This window comes from Macaca fascicularis, chromosome 15, assembly GCF_037993035.2.
Source record: "Macaca fascicularis isolate 582-1 chromosome 15, T2T-MFA8v1.1".
NCBI lineage: Eukaryota > Metazoa > Chordata > Mammalia > Primates > Cercopithecidae > Macaca > Macaca fascicularis.
The window spans coordinates 92760790-92782006 of NC_088389.1; the positions used below are offsets into that span (position 1 = coordinate 92760790).

General features: G+C 38.9%; 1 protein-coding gene across 11 annotated transcripts in view; it reads right to left on the reverse strand.

Annotated features, from left to right (window-relative positions):
- Positions 1-4704: 4704 nt before the first annotated feature.
- The window catches only part of IL33 (interleukin 33), an 82835-nt gene continuing 66322 nt past the window's right edge, over positions 4705-21217 (reverse strand). For 5 of the 11 annotated variants that reach the window (XM_015437189.4, XM_015437190.4, XM_005581767.5 and 2 more), the window contains exons 3-8: positions 12049-12174; positions 11387-11512; positions 9702-9827; positions 9088-9138; positions 8141-8232; positions 4705-6714 (exon numbers count right to left, since the gene is read on the reverse strand). In XM_015437189.4, the coding sequence (XP_015292675.3) occupies positions 6514-6714; positions 8141-8232; positions 9088-9138; positions 9702-9827; positions 11387-11512; positions 12049-12174 (722 nt within the window). In that variant the 3' untranslated portion in view covers positions 4705-6513. The remainder of the gene's footprint in view (positions 6715-8140; positions 8233-9087; positions 9139-9701; positions 9828-11386; positions 11513-12048; positions 12175-21217) is intronic. The other 6 variants (XM_015437191.4, XM_005581768.5, XM_074017516.1 and 3 more) reach the window with 4 other exon arrangements.

Sequence of the window (21217 nt, forward strand, 5' to 3'; positions counted from 1 at the left end):
TCCTGTATCTTGGAACATCTGCACTTTTGTCCAATGATCTTTTGAAGGAATATCAGTCTTTCATTTTTACTATTAAATTTTCTTATATTTATAATGTAATATTCGATGCCTATTGTTATGGTCTGAATGGTTGTGTCCCCCCATGTGTTGAAATCCTAACCCACGAGGTGATGGTATTGGGAGGCGAGATCTTTGGGAAGTTATTAGGTCATGAAGGTGGAGCCCTCATGAGTAGGATTTGTGCCTTATAAAGGAGACCCCAGAGAGTTAGGTGGCCTCACTCTGGCCATGTGAGGTTATAACCAAAAGATGCTGTCTAGGGAAAAGGCCCTCATGAGACAATGAATCTGCCAGTGCCTTGATCTTGGATTTCCCAGCCTCCAGAACTGTGAGAAATAAGTTGCTGTTGTTTTTAAGCTACTCAGTTAATTTTGTTATCGTGGCCTGAATGAACTAAGACATATATGACAGAATTTATGTAACCTATTTGTAGGGTGAGAAGTATAAATAAATACCTATTTGTTTCATAGATTTGTTTTGTAGATTAATACCTGGCAGATTTCATCTTCTAATTTCTGCCTCCTACTTTACCTCTCAGAAAATAAATTCTCTTAAAGTTGTGGAGTCATTTGATTGTCTTTCTGTGTTCTAATTTTACCTAAGAAAAGTCATTATCCTTATCAGTCAGGTTGGTTTGTTTTTCTAAGCTAACTTTCATTGAGTGCTTGCTATGTTCCAGGAAATTCTTATCAGTGGCCTAAGGAGCAGGTGTTAACATCATGTCTTCTATGGGTAAATTTTGCTTTAAGGCATATTCAGCAGAAAACTCAACACTAGCTTAAGCAGACATGGGTTTATTTTTCTCTCTCAACATAAAGTTTGCAGTTAGTACTAGAAGATTGATATGGCAGCTCTCCAATGTCACCTGTGACCTGGTATCATACATTAGGTTCCCCAGGAGCAGATCCTGAGTTAAGGATTATGATAATGTGACTTACTAAGGAAGTATTCCCGAGAAATACTGATAAGGCAGTCAGGGCAGGACAGGGCAAGACAGGGCAGGAACGAACAGGAATCTAAGAATGTGATCTCATGCTAAAGTGCAGCACAGGGCAGATTCAGCATGAGCCCCATAGGAGAATTTTTGAGTGAAATTTAAGACAGAGGTATTCCACCCAAGAACTGGGGAGTTGGGCTTTCAAAAGCCTTGTGAGGCTGGTGGGAGTAATGCACACTCATAGACATTTTCATCTCTCCGTGCAAGGGGGCAAAGCAGCATCACTACAACAAAGGCAATCCTTGTAAGAGCTGCAAGTGCTGGATATTGAAAGAACATGGAAGATGGTGGTGGTATGGGTGTGTGGCACATATGGTAATGGTATCAAATAATCCAATATAAAGAAATTCAAGGGAATTTGGGCAGAGTACCAATATCATCCACTACACCAGGATTCCTTTATCTTTCCCTCCTGCCTTTTTTTTTTTTTCTAATTTTTTTGAGATATACTCTTGCTTTGTCACCCAGGCTAGAGTGCAGTGGCATGATCTCAGCTCACTGCAGCCTCTGCCTCCCAGGTTGAATCGATTCTCCTGCCTCAGCCTCCCGAGTAGCCGGGATTACAGGAGTGCACCACCACACCCAGCTAAGTTTTATATTTTTAGTGGAGATGGAGTTTCTCCATGTTGGCCAGGCTGATCTCGAACTCCTGACCTCAAGTGATCTGCCTGCCTTGGCCTCCCAAAGTGCTGGGATTATAGGCGTGAGCCTGGTCCAGCTCCTCCTGCCACTTCTTCTAATGTGGAGGCCTTTGTCCCCATGCTCTTCACCTTGTGGTCAGAAGTTGGCTGCTCTGCATTCAGCATCCTATCTATGGCTCAGGCAGGAAGAGAAGAAGGGGTAAAAGACTGAAAAAGGGCTTGCCAGTCAAATATGTCTTTTTAAAAGAAGTTTTTCTTAAACCATTATCCTGCTTATATTTTATTATCCAGAACTATGCCAAATGGTTACCCTATCTAGCTGCATTGGAATCTGGGAAAGAGTGTATTTTTAGTTATGTGCACTATTATCTGATAAAAAAAAATGAGGGTCTATTGGTAAAGCAGTAAGGGTGGTGGTTGTGGATATTAGGTAGACAATTACAATATTTGGTGCTCCCTATTTACAGAGGAGAAATAGATATCGAGAGAGGTTACTTACCTTGCCAAAGTTGCACAGCCTATAAGCAGCAAACCAACCCTGTTCTTAATCCACTGGACACTGATTCACGTAATCTCTTTGTGGGAGCATCCTCTGTGCTAGGGACTGTAATTAAGCTTGGATGAGTGTTTCATCTTTGTATTAGTCAGGGTTCTCCAAAGGGACAGAATATGTATGTATGTGTGTGTGTGTGTGTGTGTATCTATATATGTGTGGATATATATACACACACATACACACAATGTATATATACACACTCTATCTATCTATCTATCTATCTATCTATCTATCTATCTATCTATCTGAGTTTATTAAGGATAATTGGCTCACACAATTACAAGGTGAAGTCCCAAAATAGGCCCTCTACAAGTTGGGGAAAAAAGAGTAGCTGGTAGAGTGGTTTAGTCCAAGACCGAAAGTCTCAAATCCAGGGAGGCTGAAAGTGTGGCCCTCAGTCTGAGGCCAAAGGCCCAAGAGCCCCTGGGAGGCCACTAGTGCAAATCTGAGTCCAAAAACTGAAGAATCTAGAGTCTGATGTCCAAGGATAGGAGGAGAGGAAGCAAGTACCTGGCAAGGGAAGAGAGTATGAGAAGACTAAGTAAGCAAGTTTATCACCCTTCTTCCACCTGCTGTGTTCTAGTTGTGCTGGTGACTGATTGAATGGTGCCTACCGACATTGAGGGTGGTTCTTCCTTGTTCAGTCCACTGACTCAAAACTCAATCTTGGCAGGATACAGTGGCTCAGCCTGTAATTCCAGCATTTTGGAAGACTGAGGCAGGTGAATTGCTTGAGCCCAGGAGTTTGAGACCAGCCTGGACAACATAGTGAAACCCTGGCTCTACAAAAAAATACAAATATTAGGTGGATGTGGTGGCACATACCTGTAGTCCCAGCTACCTAGGAGGCTGAGGTGGGAGGATCGCTTGAGCCTGGGAGGCTGAGGTTGCAGTGAGCTGAGATTGCTCTACTGTACTTCAGCCTAGGTGACAGAATGAGACCCTGTCTCAAAAATAAACAAACAAAAATGTCAGTCTCCTTTGGCAACACCTTCACAGACACACCCGGAAACAATACTTTACCAGCCATGTAGGCATCCCTCAATCCAGTCAAGTTGACACCTAATATTAACCATCACAGTCATCTTGGCACTTCAGCAGGAAATAATTAATCGATTCTGTCTCTACCAACTTGCATTCACTTTCATCTCTTGATTTATTTCCTCAGATTCCTAAGTCCCTATACCAAATCCTGACCACTAAAGGGGTTAAAACAACTGAATTTACCCCTTTTACCTAAGACCTGCATGAGGAACCTGCTTAACAAGACCTTGAGAATGGATATAAGAATAGATCAGGGTAGGTTTTAGGGTATGGGGATAGACAATTCAGTTATATTTCTTTCCCTGATGACAAACCCACACTGATCTTTCTCACCTTTGCACAACTGTACTGCAGAATTGGAGTTATAATACATATGGTACATGTTTTAGGGGGCCGGGCACGGTGGCTCACGCCTGTAATCCCAGCACTTTGGGAGGCCAAGGCAAGCGGATCCCAAGATCAGGAGTTCAAGACCAGCCTGGCCAATATGGTGAAACCCTGTCTCTACTTAAAAAATACAAAAATTAGCTGGGCATGGTGGTGGGCACCTGTAGTCCCAGCTACTCGGGAGGCTGAGGCAGGAGAATCGCTTGAACCCAGGAGGCGGAGGTTGCGGTGAGCTGAGATCATGCCACTGTACTCCAGCCTGGGTGACAGAGTGAGACTCTGTTTAAAAAGAATAATAATAATACATATTTCATATGTTTTAATTTCCATGTGAACAAGGAGCATGGCTTAGGTTTCTTTTGTGCTGTCATGGTGCCTAGCAAAGTCCAGTACATATGGCACCTATTTGATGTATAACTGCTAGAAGATGAGATTTCAGGGCTGTATAGGCTTATACTTGAAGGGAGAAGGAGTTTTGGGACAAGGCTACTGCTCCAACTCCCACTGGAGTACCACATCTGAAGATTTCTTTTTTTTTAAATTACTTAATTAAAAAAAATTTTTTGTTATAGGTTTGAGGGTACTTGTGAAGATTTGTTACATAGGTAAACTCATGTCATGGGAGTTTGTTGTGCAGATTATTTCATCACCCAGGAATTAAGCCCAGTACCCAATAGTTATTTTTTCTGTTCATGTCCCTCCTCCCACCCTCCTTATCTACATAAGGAGTCAGAATAATAAGATCAAGGTTCTGGTGCAGGTACCTGTTGGCTGTTTGATCCTGAGTAAAAGTCACTGAACACCTTTGTGTCACCCACCAGTATGGGCACTGACAGTACACAGGTGAAAAAGACGCAATCTCTTCTCTTGAAAATGTTACTTAGTTTTGAATCACCAAAATTATCAGGTAATGACCTACTCCGGATACCAACATTGGTAGGTTGGAATATGCTTGCTTTCACTTAAGAATTTCAGAATATTGAGTCATCGTATGATAAAATCATTATAGTCTCACATACTTTTGGAAAATATATTTTATTCAATAATATAAACAATGTAGTAGATATATTTGGTTATTTAATAATCATTTTAAGTTTATCGTACAGATGCACACATCAATAATTAGTGTTTTTCAGAAGGGATGATACACATTCTGCTTTTATTTTTATCTCCTTGGTAACAATTATTGACAAAACAATGAAACAAAGATATATTGTTTTACAATTGTAATACCCTGGTATAGTAATTCTCAGCCTCTTTTATCTTATATTCTACCAGCACTTACATCTAATAGTTTTCAATATAGTAGAAATTTAAAAGTACATACTTTCAGAAAAGGTCATATTTCATATTCTGTTACTATGTTAGTCATTTATCATAAGTATTAAGTCTAAGAAAAATTGCAAAAGAAATTGCTAAGACTTTAAAAACTATTCCTTTAGTAGTTAAAAAAATGTTATATATTTGAGTATAAATGTTATTGCCCTAGTGACAGTAAAAAACAAAGATGTTTAGCAAAAAATATTGCCATTAATAGGTTTATCTAAAACTCTACAATAGAAAAAGCAGAATAAATGTGTTGGCATCCAGAGGTCAGGTGATACAGAAATGAAATTCAGGGGGTGCAAAAGGTATATCAAGGACATGGTAGTTAAAAGAAATGAAAAGAGACAGATGTCAAATGAATATTCCACAGTAAGCAGGGTTATCAGGAAGCTGGACAACAAAAAGACTTGAGCACATGGGAAGCAAGGATTAAAAGCAACTTCACCCAGTGTGACTGCGAGTATATCAAAAGACATAGGTCTGTGGAAGCCAGGGTCAGAAGGGATGGTAGGCCATGAACATGAGGGACAGTCAGTTACTGAAATGTTAATGTTAATTTGGTGTCTCATCTAGGCTGTAGTAGGTTAGAGGATTTCTGGCCTTACCATGGATTGTAATTATGTGGTACCTGGATGCTCTAAAACATGTTGTGGCTTAGTACTTAAAAAAAAAAAAAAAAGTTTTAGCATGTTACATATTCCCAATAAATGAAATTTTATGTCTGAACTAAAATTTACTTCACTTCCTAATGTAAGAATGCCTTGCTTAAAGTAAATTCAATATATAAGAATCAGAATTTTAAAAATTAAACAATTAGAAATGAAGTTATTCACTTTATAAATACTGAATTTATTTGTCTTAATTTTTCAATTATGTTTACTTTTTCACACATTTACGTTACCTGGCTTGCCATGTGGGCCTTTGAAGTTCCGTATCCCCTGACAGTAAGGGACAGCTGCTCTGAGTGTTGCCTAAGACATCTACAAACAAAGCTGGTGTTTTATTCCAGTTGAAAAAATGATAACTCTGTGAAGCATCTGGTCTTGTTTTTACTAGCAGCTTTAGTGTTTGAGCCTATTGTTTGGAACGGGGGAAAATTATTTCTCTAAGTAGCTCTTTAAAATGGATCCCTGTCTACAGAGAGACAAGCTATGGCTCTGTCTCTCCTCAGTGGCCTTAGCTCTAAATGTGAAGTTCTTTCTGGACTGAAACTAGAGAAAAGTGAAAGTCAGATTGTATCTCTTTAGAATGTTGACAGTTTCTTTACCAATACCCTATTTAATATACTGATACTTGCATTGAATATGCAGTTATACAGAGGGAAAGAAAAAAAGAACTGAAGCATTAGAAAAAATATTTTTATGTATAATAAGGAAAACATTCCACAGCATGCTAAGCACTCTTCGTTTCCCTTAGATGTCACTGTCTCTTTCTTTATCTTTCATTCCTTCTCCAGTGGTAGCATTTGGGTACTCAACCCAAGACCCACAAGTTTCCATCAACTAAATTTCAGAGAGCTTAAACAAGATATTCTCACTACCCAAATTCTCAGAATAGTCTACTTTAATCAGAGCAAGATGATTATCCTTTACACCTATAAACACTCCAGGATCAGTCTTGCATTCAAATGAAACACAGTTGAAGGACCTATTATGAAGGACAAAGAAGGCCTGGTCTGGCAGTGGTTTTTCACACTTATGGAGCTGAGGAAACAAGAGAGAAAGCAATCCATATGTGAATGGGAAGTTCAGAGTCAACGTTACCTGCCTGTATTGGAAACTAAAGGGGAATACTTATGTATGACTTGATATTTCTAGCAAGCTTGCTTAGTGAGTAGCGGAGGGGAGATGGGGAGAAGTGAGTACAGGGCCAGAGGGGTGGGGGGTGGATTTGATTTGATTCAATGATAGTCAATATAGTTAGAGAGGCAGTATGGATTGGGGTGATTGGATCTGGATGCAGCAGTTCTGGATTTGTGCCCTTCTTTTGACATGTACTATCTCTGAGACCTTGGGCATGTTGCTTTATCTCTCAAGCCTCATTTTTTTAGTCTAACTAGTTTTCTAGATCAGTCAATCCTCAAAATACCTACAGACATATGAATAAATATAAATGATTATTATTTTGGGTCACTGAGTTTTGGGATGGTTTGTTGCATAGCAACAGTTGACCAATACAACAACTCCATTGTAGAGTTACCGTATTAAATAAAATAATATTTGTAAAACATTTAGCACAGTGCTTGCTATATAATAGAGCTCAGTCTAAGTAGCTCTATTATTGAGTAGTTATACATGCCAAACACTAGATTATATATGTTTAGGAATGTTTTGGTTAGGAAGATGCTGGTTACTATCCACTGTTTATGTTAATAAGGCCTTACATGGCTGTGTTAGTTAGCTTTATAATTTTGTGTATTTATATAATTTATCTTCTATATTATGCTCTTCTGTTTTCTTCCATGCCTCTACCTTTGACTTGTTTGTCAAAATGGTTATAATTACACATCATGACCAATATAATAATGCCATTTACTAACTAAAGAAGAATATGCAATGAATCCTATGTTCAGAATGTAGATGTTAGATTATTTATAAATCTTGGCACATGGAAACACTTATGACCCTCCCTTAAGCAGGCTCAGAATGGAAAATTATTTTTTGATATTTGTTTAAGAAAACGATATTATACAAAGAAATGTTTCCTAGAGGAACATAGTAGTTCCTAAAGCCAAATAGCAAGGATTTGAGATCATTCTATATAACAGTGCTTCTCAAACTTTAAGGCACATATGAATTTCCTGGAGATTTGTTAAAATATGCTGATTCCGATTTATTTCTGGGAGGCTTAGAATCTTGCATTTCTAACAAGCTCTCAGGTGATGCTGTGCTGCTGGCAGAGAGCAGACTTTAAGTAGCAAAGCCATACATGCCACTTTCCTGCCTTCCTTACTCTAGAAGAAAGTCATTTGTAGTAAGTGATTGTGCTTTATATACAATAGCACAAAAAAATCCTTCTGCAAAATACCCCAACACCCAAATCTACACAAGTTGGTGGAGTCATTCATGACAGTTCTGTAATCATTTATATATGTATAATTTTTTTCTTTTTTTCCTTTCTTTTTTTTACCTCCACAGAGTGCTCCTTGTTGTTGGCTTGCAACCAGAAGTCTTTTGTAGGACTCAGGGTTACCATTAACATCTTACCATCAACACCATCACCTTACAATTAAGAAAGTATAAATGATAAAGTTAAGAACTGTAACTCATCTTTATTTAAATGAATTCAGCACCTAGGAAAAGACTCTAAGACATTACATTAAAATAATTACTTCATTCACTAACAGGTAACTTAGAAGTATTTGTACCCAAATTCAAGAGGCACTGATAAGCAGAGGGTGCTTATAAACCGGAGAGAAATTAGTTTTTTTATATGCTTTTTAACTGGAGAGTTGTGACCCTAATGGGTACTTCTTTGGGCATCAGCTTTCCTGTCTGCATGTAAAGCCACTCATAGTGTCCCCCAATATTCATTCCTCTTTTGGGATGGTAATACGACATTCCCCAGCTTGCCTTCTTATGGCTAAGTGTAGTAATACAACCGAGTTTTGACCAATGTGAGATGAGAGGAAGTGTTAGATGCAACTTCTAGGTTGTACCCTTAAAGGGAAATAGAATGCATGCATTTGTTTTTCTCTGTCCTGTTGACCGGACATTATCATGCTCCCAAGTACTCTTGAACCATGTAGATGTTGGCAGAACCACAAGACAGAAGGAGATGGGTTCCTTGGACAACTTGTTGAGCCATTCCAGCCGTGGCTAAGACAGAAAGTTTTATCTAGCATAAGCCACTCTTGTTTTGGATCTCTATTAAGTGTAGCCAAAACTTTATCCTAACGATTAAGCTGTAAAATGGATGAGAATGCATCCTCTGAGAATCTAAGGTTTTACCATGAGCTTGGGTTGGAGATAACCTTCTGAGACTATCTTTTTTCCTATGGGGTGAAAAGGATTTTATTTATCTTTACCCCATACTTAAGAATTCAAGCATTATAGCTACCCAGCCCTCCAAATTACCTGATTCACTTGAGGGGTGTTGAGACTCATAGTAACTCAGTAACACCTTATCTGAAAGAGAATACAGAAAATCCCTCTGGTGAGACACAATTTTCTTAAGTTTTCAGTTCCAACACATATATAACATCAGAAAATATCCTCCCATTTTATTATATATCAATAAAAGCAAAACTTTTGTGGTTTTGAGAAAGGTCTCAAAAATGCATGAATATGCTCTGATGAATTCTCCAATATAGTTGTTATTAAAATATTTAAAATATTTTTCATAGCATTGACAAAGAAGTTGTACTTTGGTGATACTAATAAGGCTAGAAAGATCTATTGGATAATTTAGAGATAGCAAATACCTGTGGTCCCTCTTTCCATCTTTCACAACAAATACTACATTTCAATGTCAGCATTCTTTGATGAACCTGACAAAACTTCTGAATCCATCTTGACATACAAGTGGATTCAGGTATCCACTGCCAATGCATTAGAGTTAGCATACAGCATGACTTGTTTGCCATGTCTAAGTTAATCCATTGTTTAAAGTTTGGTAGATTTAGTTTTATTAAAACGTTTTACTTTTATTAGTCATTATTACATCGTTATAGAAAAAGAAAATAATCTACCTTTCTTTTTATCTTTTTTCAAGTCTTCAACATATATCTCATAACTTTCATCCTCCAAAGCAAAAGTAATGGATTGATCATTGTATGTGCTTAGAGAAGCAAGAGATTCTGTAATAGGTGAAATTCCTGTTGTTAAGAATTCAAAAACTCGTCAGGTACAATTCTTTTGGCAACCTTTTTAAAAAATGCTCTCTCAAAAAACATTTTTGCAATTTGAGTTGCATTTTGTTTGTCACTGTTGGCTAGATGAAAGCCTTTGGCACAAGTTTTACATAGCTCAAAGGCTGAGATGTGACCCTTGAATGGGATTACAGGTGCTAGTGTCGTGCACAAAGGCCCTGGGAGGCCATGTGAGTGTGCTTATGGGAGTGTTTGGTGGGGAAAAAGAAAATGGAAACCAACAGACATTGCTTGAAGAAACCTTCACTTCATGACACCACGTGGTCTGGGGACTGTGGTAAAGAAGGAACTGTATTTTGATAGATATGGATAAATAAATGTTCATCTATAAAGTATGGAGTTACCCAGAAGTTTCTGACAGTCCTGGAGAATGTGGGTATGAACCCTGTTCTCTCCTCTGGCTAAATAACAGGGACACTTAGTGCAGTGCTCCTAACTTTTAAAAAGTGTCAAAATACACATAGAAAATGATAATATTTTTATAGCCTGCTGAGGTAAACTGGAGCAGATTTAGGGACTACCTATATGGGGCCTGGAAAAAAATAGTATACAAAATATTAAGGAGAATGTTACATACTGAATTTGTACATGAACTTCTAAAGTAAATGATTTAGAAATACTGAATGAGAAACTTCAGTGTTGCTTCTGGGAATTTAGGACATTTATAGCAGGAATAATGCTTGAAATGGCAACTGCAATTCCAGGAAAAGTTTTTTTTTTTTTTTTTTTCCTGAGACAGCTGCTCTTGTTGCCCAGGCGAGAGTGCCCTGGCATGATCTCGGCTCACTGCAACCTCTGTCAGGGTTCAAGCGATTCTTGTGCCTCAGCCTCACAAGTAGCTGGGATTATGGGTGCACATCACCATAACTGACTAATTTTTCTAGTTTTAGTAGAGACAGGGTTTCGCCATGTTGGCCAGGCTGGTGTTGAACTCCTAACCTCAGGTGATCTGTCAACCTCAGCTTCCCAAAGTGCTGGGATTACAGGTATAAGCCACCACGCCTGGTCAAGTTTTTTTTTTTTTTTAATGATGATCTCTTCACTTCCTGATAGTCATCATCAACTTGGAACCTTGTACAAGGATGTGATAAAATTTAAAACCATTGTAACTACTACTTAAAGTGTATAAAGTGTTAGAATTACATTTAAAAATACAATAACTTTTTTCTTTAATGGTCAAAATGTTGAAATTTGGGGGGGAAATGTGTTTTTTTTCCAAAAGATAACATATTTTCACCAAAACTAATGACCATGGGATTCCAATCCATAGCAAGTATTTCAAAATAATGGTGGTGTGCTAACTAGAGAATGCCTGTGCATTATTAGAACAGCTCCCTTGTGCCACTTTGCATACTATTAGATGGGTACATCAGCTGCGAATGGGCAGAAGTTTCTGGTACACATTAAAGACACAGACTTGGGACTGCTACCTGGAGTAGCACTTTCCAGGGTCCTGTGTCACACCTCCCTCCTCACTCCCACGTCACTCCTGTAACCAGTCATACCTGTGATACTTGAATCATGAAGTGCTCTAGTATATTTCGGGACCCCTGATATACCAAAGGCAAAGCACTCCACAGTAGACTGCTGTTGACAGGCAGCGAGTACCAGATGTCCTTTGTGCTTTCCACCTGCAGACCAGATGGGATTAGGGATGGACCATCAATCCCCACTCTGCACAAACACCCCTTTGAGAATTCCCAGTTAAGGTTGCTTGCTGAGAGTAGTGCTTGACTCCAGGGCTTTGGCCACTCCGTGGACCAAAGGGATTGATACCTCCTGGCACACTTATACCCCAGTAGAAGCACATTCATTAGAGGTCAGGAGGAAGAAAACTAGTCACCCACAATCTCAACACCCAAAAGGTAAGCACTATTAACACTTAAGCCTACTTCCTTTAAATTAAAAAAATTCACTTAAAAATATTGTAAACATATTTATACATAGTTGTGTATCTTTTGTTTTCACTTAACATTATAACATAATCATTTCTCTCATGCAAATTCTTTGTATGCCCTTTTTAAAATAGCTAAAAACCAGTTCGTCATCCTTAATATTTTCTAAAAGGAACCTTGGAGTGAGGAAAAATAATTGCATATTTAGATGTGGTAAGCAAAGGCAAATAGATACCTACCACTATTGCCAGAGAATGTACGGTTCCCCTTACCTGTTTTCAGTGAAGGCCTTTTGGTGGTTTCTCTCCTAAAGTAACAGGCCTCCTTTTTTATCATAAGGCCAGAGCGGAGCTTCATAAAGTACACGTGACAAACTTCTTTGGCCTTCTGTTGGGATTCTAAACAATTGAAAAACTTGTGAGACTGTTACATTCCATTCATCTTTATCCTTTTACAAATCGTGAGTGTAGCAGACCCAGAAAGCAAGTACTGATTCACAGTATCTTATCAGAAACCCTTAGGTCAGCTGTGTTTCAAAATTCAGAATGTTTTAGGTTTTAGGGTTGTAATATAGAGCATATACTATATATATGTAGCACCCCAGAAGAGAGGGGGGCAGCACCCCATAATCAAAATTAGTTAATTTTATGTTGAAACATAGGAAAATTTACACAAAGTGAAATAAAGACCTCATGTTAGTTCACATCAGCAGTTAACTAAGAAATGAGTTTAGGTCATATTTTGCTGTCAAATAAGTTCTGAAAAACTTTAGGTCTTTAGAAAAAAATTTTGGTTTTCAGAATTCCATATGAGGGAGTGCGAACCTGTATCCAACATATATCAACCTTTGCCTAATTGAGGGGGATCTTTTACTCATATGAAATGTGCAATCTTTTCTCCTTATCTAGAATACACCTTTAATAATTTTGGGGGGATTGCTGAAGTCTACGAAGGTTATTGATATTAAAATAACTACTGTTTACTAAGTGTCTACAGTGAGCCAAACACCGTGCTAATGATTTTACATATGTCTCCATTTAATTCCTCATAATAATCTTGCAACATAGGCATTATTGTCCCCATTTTACAGATGATAATCTGAGGCTCTCAGGAGTCAGTCATGACACTTGCCCAAGATTACAGGGCTGGCGAGAAGTTGTGATTGAAGTGTGTCTAAAATCAAACCTATTCTTTCCATTACCATCCACTTACCGCCATCTAAGAAAATGCTACACTACAATTTGAGGGACTAACAAAATGCAAATTCAAATTAAATCAGTTGAAGTAAAAAAGTTAATTGATTATTCAGTAATTATTTCATTTTGCTAAAGAAAAATCTAAGTCTCAAAAGGAAAATTAAATTTGCTACTTGGAAAATCATAAAAAATCTTTCAGAATCAGGTAGAAAAGAAAATTATAACACATGAGTCATAGGACCTCAATTTTTAACATTATGTAGTAAATGAATTATCAAGCAATTTATACAGTAAAGTCAAATTTCAATTAGTCACAGTAATTCAGAAAATAAAATAATTATTTGTGACTTTGGGATTCATTTTATGAATTAAAAAAATTCTCCAGAGGATTTGCCTTCCTAAAATAATGCTTTTCAAAGATAAGTGGAAAAGCTTTTATTAGCTATTATTTTGAATTAATCCACATCTTGCCTCCAATTCAGATGAGTAGGTACCTTTAACTATCTTCAACTGATTTAACAAGGGCAGACCACTTAATTATATTCACACCCACTCTGGAACTCTTTACCATTGATTCTCAATTCAGAAATATCAACTGTGGTATCTTGTATTTATATTTTAGTGCTTTTACACTTACAAAGATAATTTATAAAGAAAACTAGTGCTAGAGCCAGCATTGTACTTATTCTCCTAGCAAGTAATTTAATGCAGTACTTTACTGACCCTTGTATTAATTCGTTTTCTGCTACTATCACAGAATACCATAGACTTGATAATTTATAAAGCAAAAAAATTTGTTGGCCAGGTGCTGTGACTCACACCTGTAATCCTAGCACTTTGGGAGGCTGAGGCGAGAAAATCGCTTGAGGCTAGGCATTCAAGACCAGCCTGGGCAACACAGTAAGACCCTATCTCTACAAAAAATTAAAAAAAAAAAAATAGCTGGGCATGGTGGCCTGCTTCTGTAGTCTCAGCAACTTGGGAGGCTGAGACCAAAGGTTTGCTTGAGCCTGGGAGTTTGAGGCTGTAGTGAGCTATAATCATGCCATGGCACTCCAGCCTGGGTGACAGAGTGCGACCCTGTCTCTAAAAAAAGAAAAAACAGAGAGAAAATTATTTATTACACTTCTGGAGGCAGGCAAATCCAAGAATATTGTGCAGGCATCTGGTGAGGATCATCTGATGGTGGAAGGCAGCAGTGAGTACATGAGTCAGAGAGGAAATCCGGCGAACTCACTTTTATAACAAACCCAGTCTCTTGATAACCAAACCACTCCCATGATAACAGCAGTAATCTGTTCATGATAGTGGAGTTCTCATGACCTAATTACATCTTAAAGATCCGACCTCTCCAGAGGTTGCAGTGAGCCGAGATAGTACCACTGCACTCCAGCCTGGCGACAGAGTGAGACTCTGTCAAAAAAAAAAAAAAAAAGAAAAAAAGAAAAGAAAAAAAAGATCTGACCTCTCAACACTGTTACAATGGTGATTAAATTTTAACATGAATTTTGGTGGAAACATGCAAACCATAGCAACTATACCACATTGTCTTTTCAAAGCTAAAAGGCATAATATGATAACTGAAAGAATGCTCACTCCTTATATTCTTTATATTTTAGTCAGCATCACATGGGAACATGATAGGCATGCCTAATACTAAGTGTGGACTCTGGGGGAACAGGATATCAGTCTGGGTAGTTAAAAGTGAGGGTCACAATACTGAGGAAGTACTGAAGATGTAGAAGACTTTTGGAGATAAGAAGAGAGTTAAAGATACAGGTGTGAGGGCTAGCATCTAGTAGGACAAGCACTGGTTATAGTTCAAGGATGGGGGTTACTACATTTGAAGTATTGAAAACACTTTGCATCAGGAGAATTTTGAAGAACATATACTTTGGTGTTTTGGGAAGCTGAAAGTGTGAGTGTTGTGTTCTGGAGAGGAAAGTGTAAAGCTGGCATGGACATGTGGACTTTGCAGGAGAGAGCATTCCACTGGGGTCAAAGAGCCAGCTCAAATGTATATAAAGGCTGTTACCACTTTCTATGTTTCTATCCTGCCTGCTCCCTGAGGGCAATAGCTTAGTATGAATTTTAAGAAAATTCCCATAGCTAATTTCATCATAACAGCAGCATAAATCCCTCAGGGATTTCTGGTGAGTAAATAGGAAGGACCCTGGAAATCTTTCTATAATTCTGCCATTCAGAGAACAAGACTATGGCTGATAGAAACCACAGAGGTGAAGTACTCCATCTTTCATTTCTTCCCCAAGCACGGATTTTACCAAGGTGTCTTCTTACTGCTTACTACCCTTTACCTGTCTGTGGCAATGGACTCTCAGGACTACTTCTTTCTTTGAACCCCTCTTTCCTTATGCCATGTCACCAGTTTCCCTAGGTTCTTCTTGTTTCTCTCTGACTAGTGCACCTTGTCTCTTTGTTAGTTCATAACTCTTCTGTCTGCTCATAAATGTTGGTGTTCCTCAGGGTTTCGACTTTTTCTTCTTCTCTCACTCTAAACTTTCTTCCTGGGCAATCATACTTGCTTCAATGATTTCAATCACCTTTTTAGAGGCTGATGACTCCCCAGACTGTAACTCTATCTTTGGCCTTTTTCCTGAGCTTTCTATCGGTTGTTCTTTCTCCACAAGTCATTTTGACCCAGCTACTTCAAAGCATCACTGTCTCTTTCTGTGTATATCTTGTGAATTCTGGATGTCTCTACCTGGATGACCTATAGCTACCTTAAACTAAGATTCACTGGTCTTAGTCTCTTTTCTGCTGCCATAACAGAATACCATGGACTAGGTAATTTATAAAGAAAAGAGTTTTATTTGGTGTCTGGTTCTGGAGGTTGGGAAGTCCAAGATTGAGGGGCTGTAGCTGATGAGGTCCTTCTTGCTGTGTCGTCACATGGTGGAAGGCATCACATGGTGAGAGTGCCCATGAGGCAAAGAAAGGATGGGGACTGAACTTCATCATTTTTATCAGAAACCCAATCCTGCAGTAACTAACTCACTCCCACGACAATGGCATTAATCCATTAATGAAGGCAGGGCCCTTATAATCTAATCACCTCTTAAAGGTCCCACCTCTCTTCTTCTTTTTTCTTTTTTTTTTTTTTTGAGATGGAGCCTTGCTCTGTTGACAGACTGGAGTACAGTGGTGCAATCTTGGCTCACTGCAACCTCTGCCTCCTGGGTTCCAGCGATTCTCCTGCCTCAGCCTCCCGAGTAGCTGGGACTACAGGGGTGTGCCACCATGCCCAGCTAATTTTTATATTTTTAGTGGAGACGGGGTTTCACGATGTTGGCAAGGATGGTCTCAATCTCTTGACCTTGTGATCCACCCGCTTTGGCCTCCCAAAGTGCTGGGATTACAGGCATAAGCCACTGCACCCGGCCGGTTCCACCTCTTAATACTATCACAATGATAATTAAATTTCTACATGAGTTTTGGAGGGGACATTCAAACCATAGCAGTACTTACAATAAAAAATTTCTTTTTCTTTTTCTACCCCCAATATATTTCTCCTGAATTGCCTATCTTGAGAAATAGTAGAACTATCTATCATTATCCACCCATTTATTTCTTTTTTTTTTTTTTTTTTGTAGATGGAGTCTCGCTCTGTCGCCCAGGCTGGAGTGCAGTGGCACGATCTCGGCTCACTGCAAGCTCCTGCCTCCCGAGTAGCTGGGACTACAGGCACCTGCCACCCTGCCTGGCTAATTTTTTGTATTTTTAGTAGAGATGGGGTTTCACTGTGTTAGCCAGGATGGTCTTGATCTCCTGACCTTGTGATCCGCCTGCCTCAGCCTCTTAAAGTGCTGGGATTACAGGCGTGAGCCACCACGCCTGGCCTCTACCCTATTCTTTAATAAAAAAGCTGAGAATCATTTATTTTTCCTTCTTTCCATTCTTACAATTCATTCAATCTGTCATTAAGTCTTTTTGATTTCACCTTCTGAATATATCTAAAATCTAGTCTGTCCTCTCTATTCTGTTGTCTTAGGTCACGCCTTGATCATTAGTCCCTTAGATTAATGCAGTAGACCTCTAACCAGTTTCTGTTTCTACTCTTGCCTCCTCACTTTATCATCACACTACTATCATCACACTTTACCAATGTGATATCTGTAAAGTAAAAATATTTTATCATTCCTCAGTTCAACATTTTCAATGATTCCCTACTGTCTACAGGATAAAGTCAAATCTCCTTTACTATAACAGAAGATCTTCTATGGATAGACTCAAACTAAAGGGGTTGATCTCTACTCAGATCTAGCTAACTATTGCCATGCAACATATGGACCCAGTGTTTCTAGATCTTTGGATTTTTTAGAGAAACTATACACATTTAGATTTTCATTTAAAATATCCTATTTTTAAAAAATTGACTCAATTAGAAAATATCAATAACACTGTTCAGTCCTTATAAAATACTCCTGCTGGATGGATCTATCCCAAGGCTCCCATATTGTGACCTCTGGCTAGATCCATGAATGAAGACGGCTGGATTTTTAGGGAAGAGAAAGTGTTGACAGATGTGGCGGGGAGAAAGTGGAAGAAGAGAAAAGCCTGACCCTGGGAAGTAGCTTCCTGTAAACTGGGAAGGGAAGGGTTGTGAGAGAGGCTTTCCTCCAGGCCATGAAGTCCTGTACCCTGTTGACATTAGAGGCAAAATGCCCTGGGGGTGATCACAATGTGGGACTGACTGTGGGGACACCTGCAGTGGTTGGCTACTAAGTTTTGTGGCATTGTGAACTGTGACTTGTGTCAGATCCTGGTAGCTAAAGAGAAGAGAAGGCATTAAATGTGCTTTCTTGCCTTGTTTCTTGGGATCTTAGAGAAGAAGCTTATTTAGAAAAACAAGATATGACACATCTTTTGCATTTTGAGTTGAGAATCAGTTTACACCTGTCACATACCCCAGAGATATCGGTCAGATTTTTCACCTGGATTGTTTAAATAATCACAGTTTTAGTGCAGTAGCTCTATCCCACTCGCCCCCATCTGTGAGTTTACTTTCCATGATTTCAGTTGCCCACAGTGAAATACAATAAGATATTTTGAGAGAGAGAGAGAGAGAGAGAGAGAGAGAGAGCGAGAGAGAGAGAGCAGACATTCACATTGTTTTCATTATGGTATGTTGTTCTAATTGCTCTACTTTTTTATTAGTTATTGTTAATTTCTTATTGTGCCTAACTTATAAATTAAACATTATCATGGGTATGTATCTGTAGGAAAAAACATAGTATATGTAGGGTTAGGTACTATCCATTGTTTAGGTATCTGTTGGGTGTCTTGGTACATATTCCCTGCAATCCAAAATTGGTTGGTAGAAGTACCTACTGTCAGTACCATCAGTAGATTTACTTATCACATGGTAAGTGGAATGTCACTCAGGGCACAGGTAAATTATTTATAGGACTTTTCTTAACAAAGATCATTAAAATTTAGGCCTAAATAAAAGCCTTGCCCCAAAGACATTCCAAAAAGATCAAAAGGCACAGAAGTTTTAGTTTGAGAAGAATGTGTGGCCAATAGTGTGGTGATATTATAAAACAATGAATTCGGAACTATTATAGATTGGGCACCTTGAGGTCAATCCCACCACAATTGCACGGACAAACTCAATTGTGTCCCAGTGCACAAGTGAGTCCAGCTATTGATAGTGACTTAACAGAAAGTTTAGACGAACATAAGCACAAAAAATTACAGTCTTTCTACCCTTGGGAATGGAGAGAAAAAGGAATCTCTACTCCAAGACCAAAAATAATAAGTCCTGTTTCTGGCCCTGAACATCCAGAATTATGGAGGCATACTGTGGCCTCATACTGCATTAGAATTTGGTCTGGAAATCAAGCTATAGAAACAAGAGATCAAGAGATCGTAAGCCATTTTATACTATCGACCTAAATTCCAGTCTAACAGTTCATTTGCAAAGTTGTATAAAGCCCTCTTATATTCTAGTTCTAGGAAATATAGTTATTAAACCAGACTTCCAAACTACAACCTGTGAAAATTGCAGATTGTTTACTTGCATTGATTCGACTTTCAATTAGCAACACTGTATTCTGCTAATGAGAGCAAGAGAAGGCGTGTGGATCCCTGTGTCCATGGACCAACCGTGGGAGGCCTTGCCATCCATCCATATTTTACTGAAGTATCAAAAGCCATTTTAAATAGATCCAAAAGATTCATTTTTACTTTAATTTCAATGATTATGGGATTAATTGCAGCCACAGCTACGGCCGCTGTGGCAGGAGTTGCATTGCACTCTTCTGTTCAGGCAGTAAACTTTGTTAATGACTGGCAAAAGAATTCTACAAGATTGTGGAATTCACAATCTGGTATTGATCGAAAATTGGCAAATCAAATTAATGATCTTAGATAAACTGTCATTTGGATGGGAGATAGGCTCATGATCTTAGAACATCATTTCCAGTTACAGTGTGACTGGAATATGTCAGATTTTTGTATTACACCCCGAGTTTATAATGAGTCTGAGCATTACTGGGACATGGTTAGATGCCGTCTACAGAGAAGAGAACAAATTTTTGAAGCATCAAAAGCCATTTAAATTTGGTACCAGGAACTGAGACAATCGCGGGAGTTGCTGACGGCCTCGCAAATCTTAACCCTGTCACTTGGGTTAAGACCATTGAAAGTACTACTATTATAAATTTCATATTAATCCTTGTGTGCCTGTTCTGTCTGTTGTTAGTCTGCAGGTGTACTTAGCAGTTCCGAAGAGACAGCGACCATCAAGAATGGGCCATGATGACGATGGCGGTTTTGTCGAAAAGCAAAGGGGGAAATGTGGGGAAAAGAAAGAGATATCAGACTGTTACTGTGTCTATGTAGAAAGAAGTAGACATAAAAGACTCCATTTTGTTCTGTACTAAGAGAAATTCTTCTGCCTTGAGATGCTGTTAATCTGTAACCCTAGCCCCAACCCTGTGCTTGCAGAGACATGTGCTGTGTTGACTCAAGGTTAAATGGATTTAGGGCTGTGCAGGATGTGCTTTGTTAAAAAAGGGCTTGAAGGCAGTATGCTTGGCAAAAGTCATCACAGTTCTCTAAATACACTGCTGAAGTCTGCAGGGACCTCCGCCTAGGAAAGCCAGGTATTGTCCAAGGTTTCTCCCCATGTGATAGCCTGAGTTATGGCCTCATGGGAAGGGAAAGGCCTGACCGTCCCCCAGCCCAACAGCCGTAAAGGGTCTCTGCTGAGGAGGATTAGTGAAAGAGGAAAGCCACTTTGCAGTTGAGATAAGAAGAAAGCATCTGTCTCCTGCTTGTCCCTGGGAATGGAACGTCTTGGTGTAAAACGTGATCGTACATTTTATTTATTGCGATAAGAGAAAACCGCCTTATGGCTAGAGGTAAGACATGCTGGCGGCAATACTGCTCTTTAATACACCGAGATGTTTGTGTAAAGTCAAACATAAATCTGGCCTACCTGCACATCAAGGCATAGCACCTATCCTTAAACTTATTTATGACAGAGAGATCTTTGCTCACATGTTTTCCTGCTGACCCTCTCCCCACCATTACCCTATAGTCCTGCCACATTCCCCTCTGCGAGATGGTAGAGATAGTGATCAATAAATACTGAGGGAACTCAGAGACCAGTGCCGGCACGGGTCCTCTGTATGCTGAGCGCCGGTCCCCTGGGCCCACTGTTCTTTCTCCATACTTTGTCTCCGTGTCTTATTTCTTTTTTTAGTCTCTTGTCCCTCCTGACAAAAAATACCCACAGGTGTGGAGGGGCTGGCCCCCTTCATGTTTCATTTGGTGAATCTCATTTTTTCTGAAATAGACAATGCTGATGGTAGTTCTGTTTAGAAATAACTCCAAGAACAGTTTTTATATTCTGTTTTTGCATTGAAAATCAGATTTGCTTCTGCTTCAAAGAGATGTTTATGTAAAATTAAATAAGGACTGGCAGCAAGCTGCACTTTTTTTTTCTAAATGGGAAAAGGGTTAAATTACCCAGCTTCAGGTATTTTTATGGCAACACAAATTGACTGAGATGATTATTCAAATATCTTCATCTATTATTCTCTTCTTCATCAGTAGTTGCAAGTTAAGACCACATGCCTGATATCACCAAAGGTCTTAATGAATATTTGTTGAATAAAAGTGGACCTGCTTAAAATTTTGCTAGTTTATCAGGGAAAAGGTTTTGGGGGTTTGGCGGCAGGACATGTGTGGAGCAAGAAATGGTTGATATAAAAGGCTA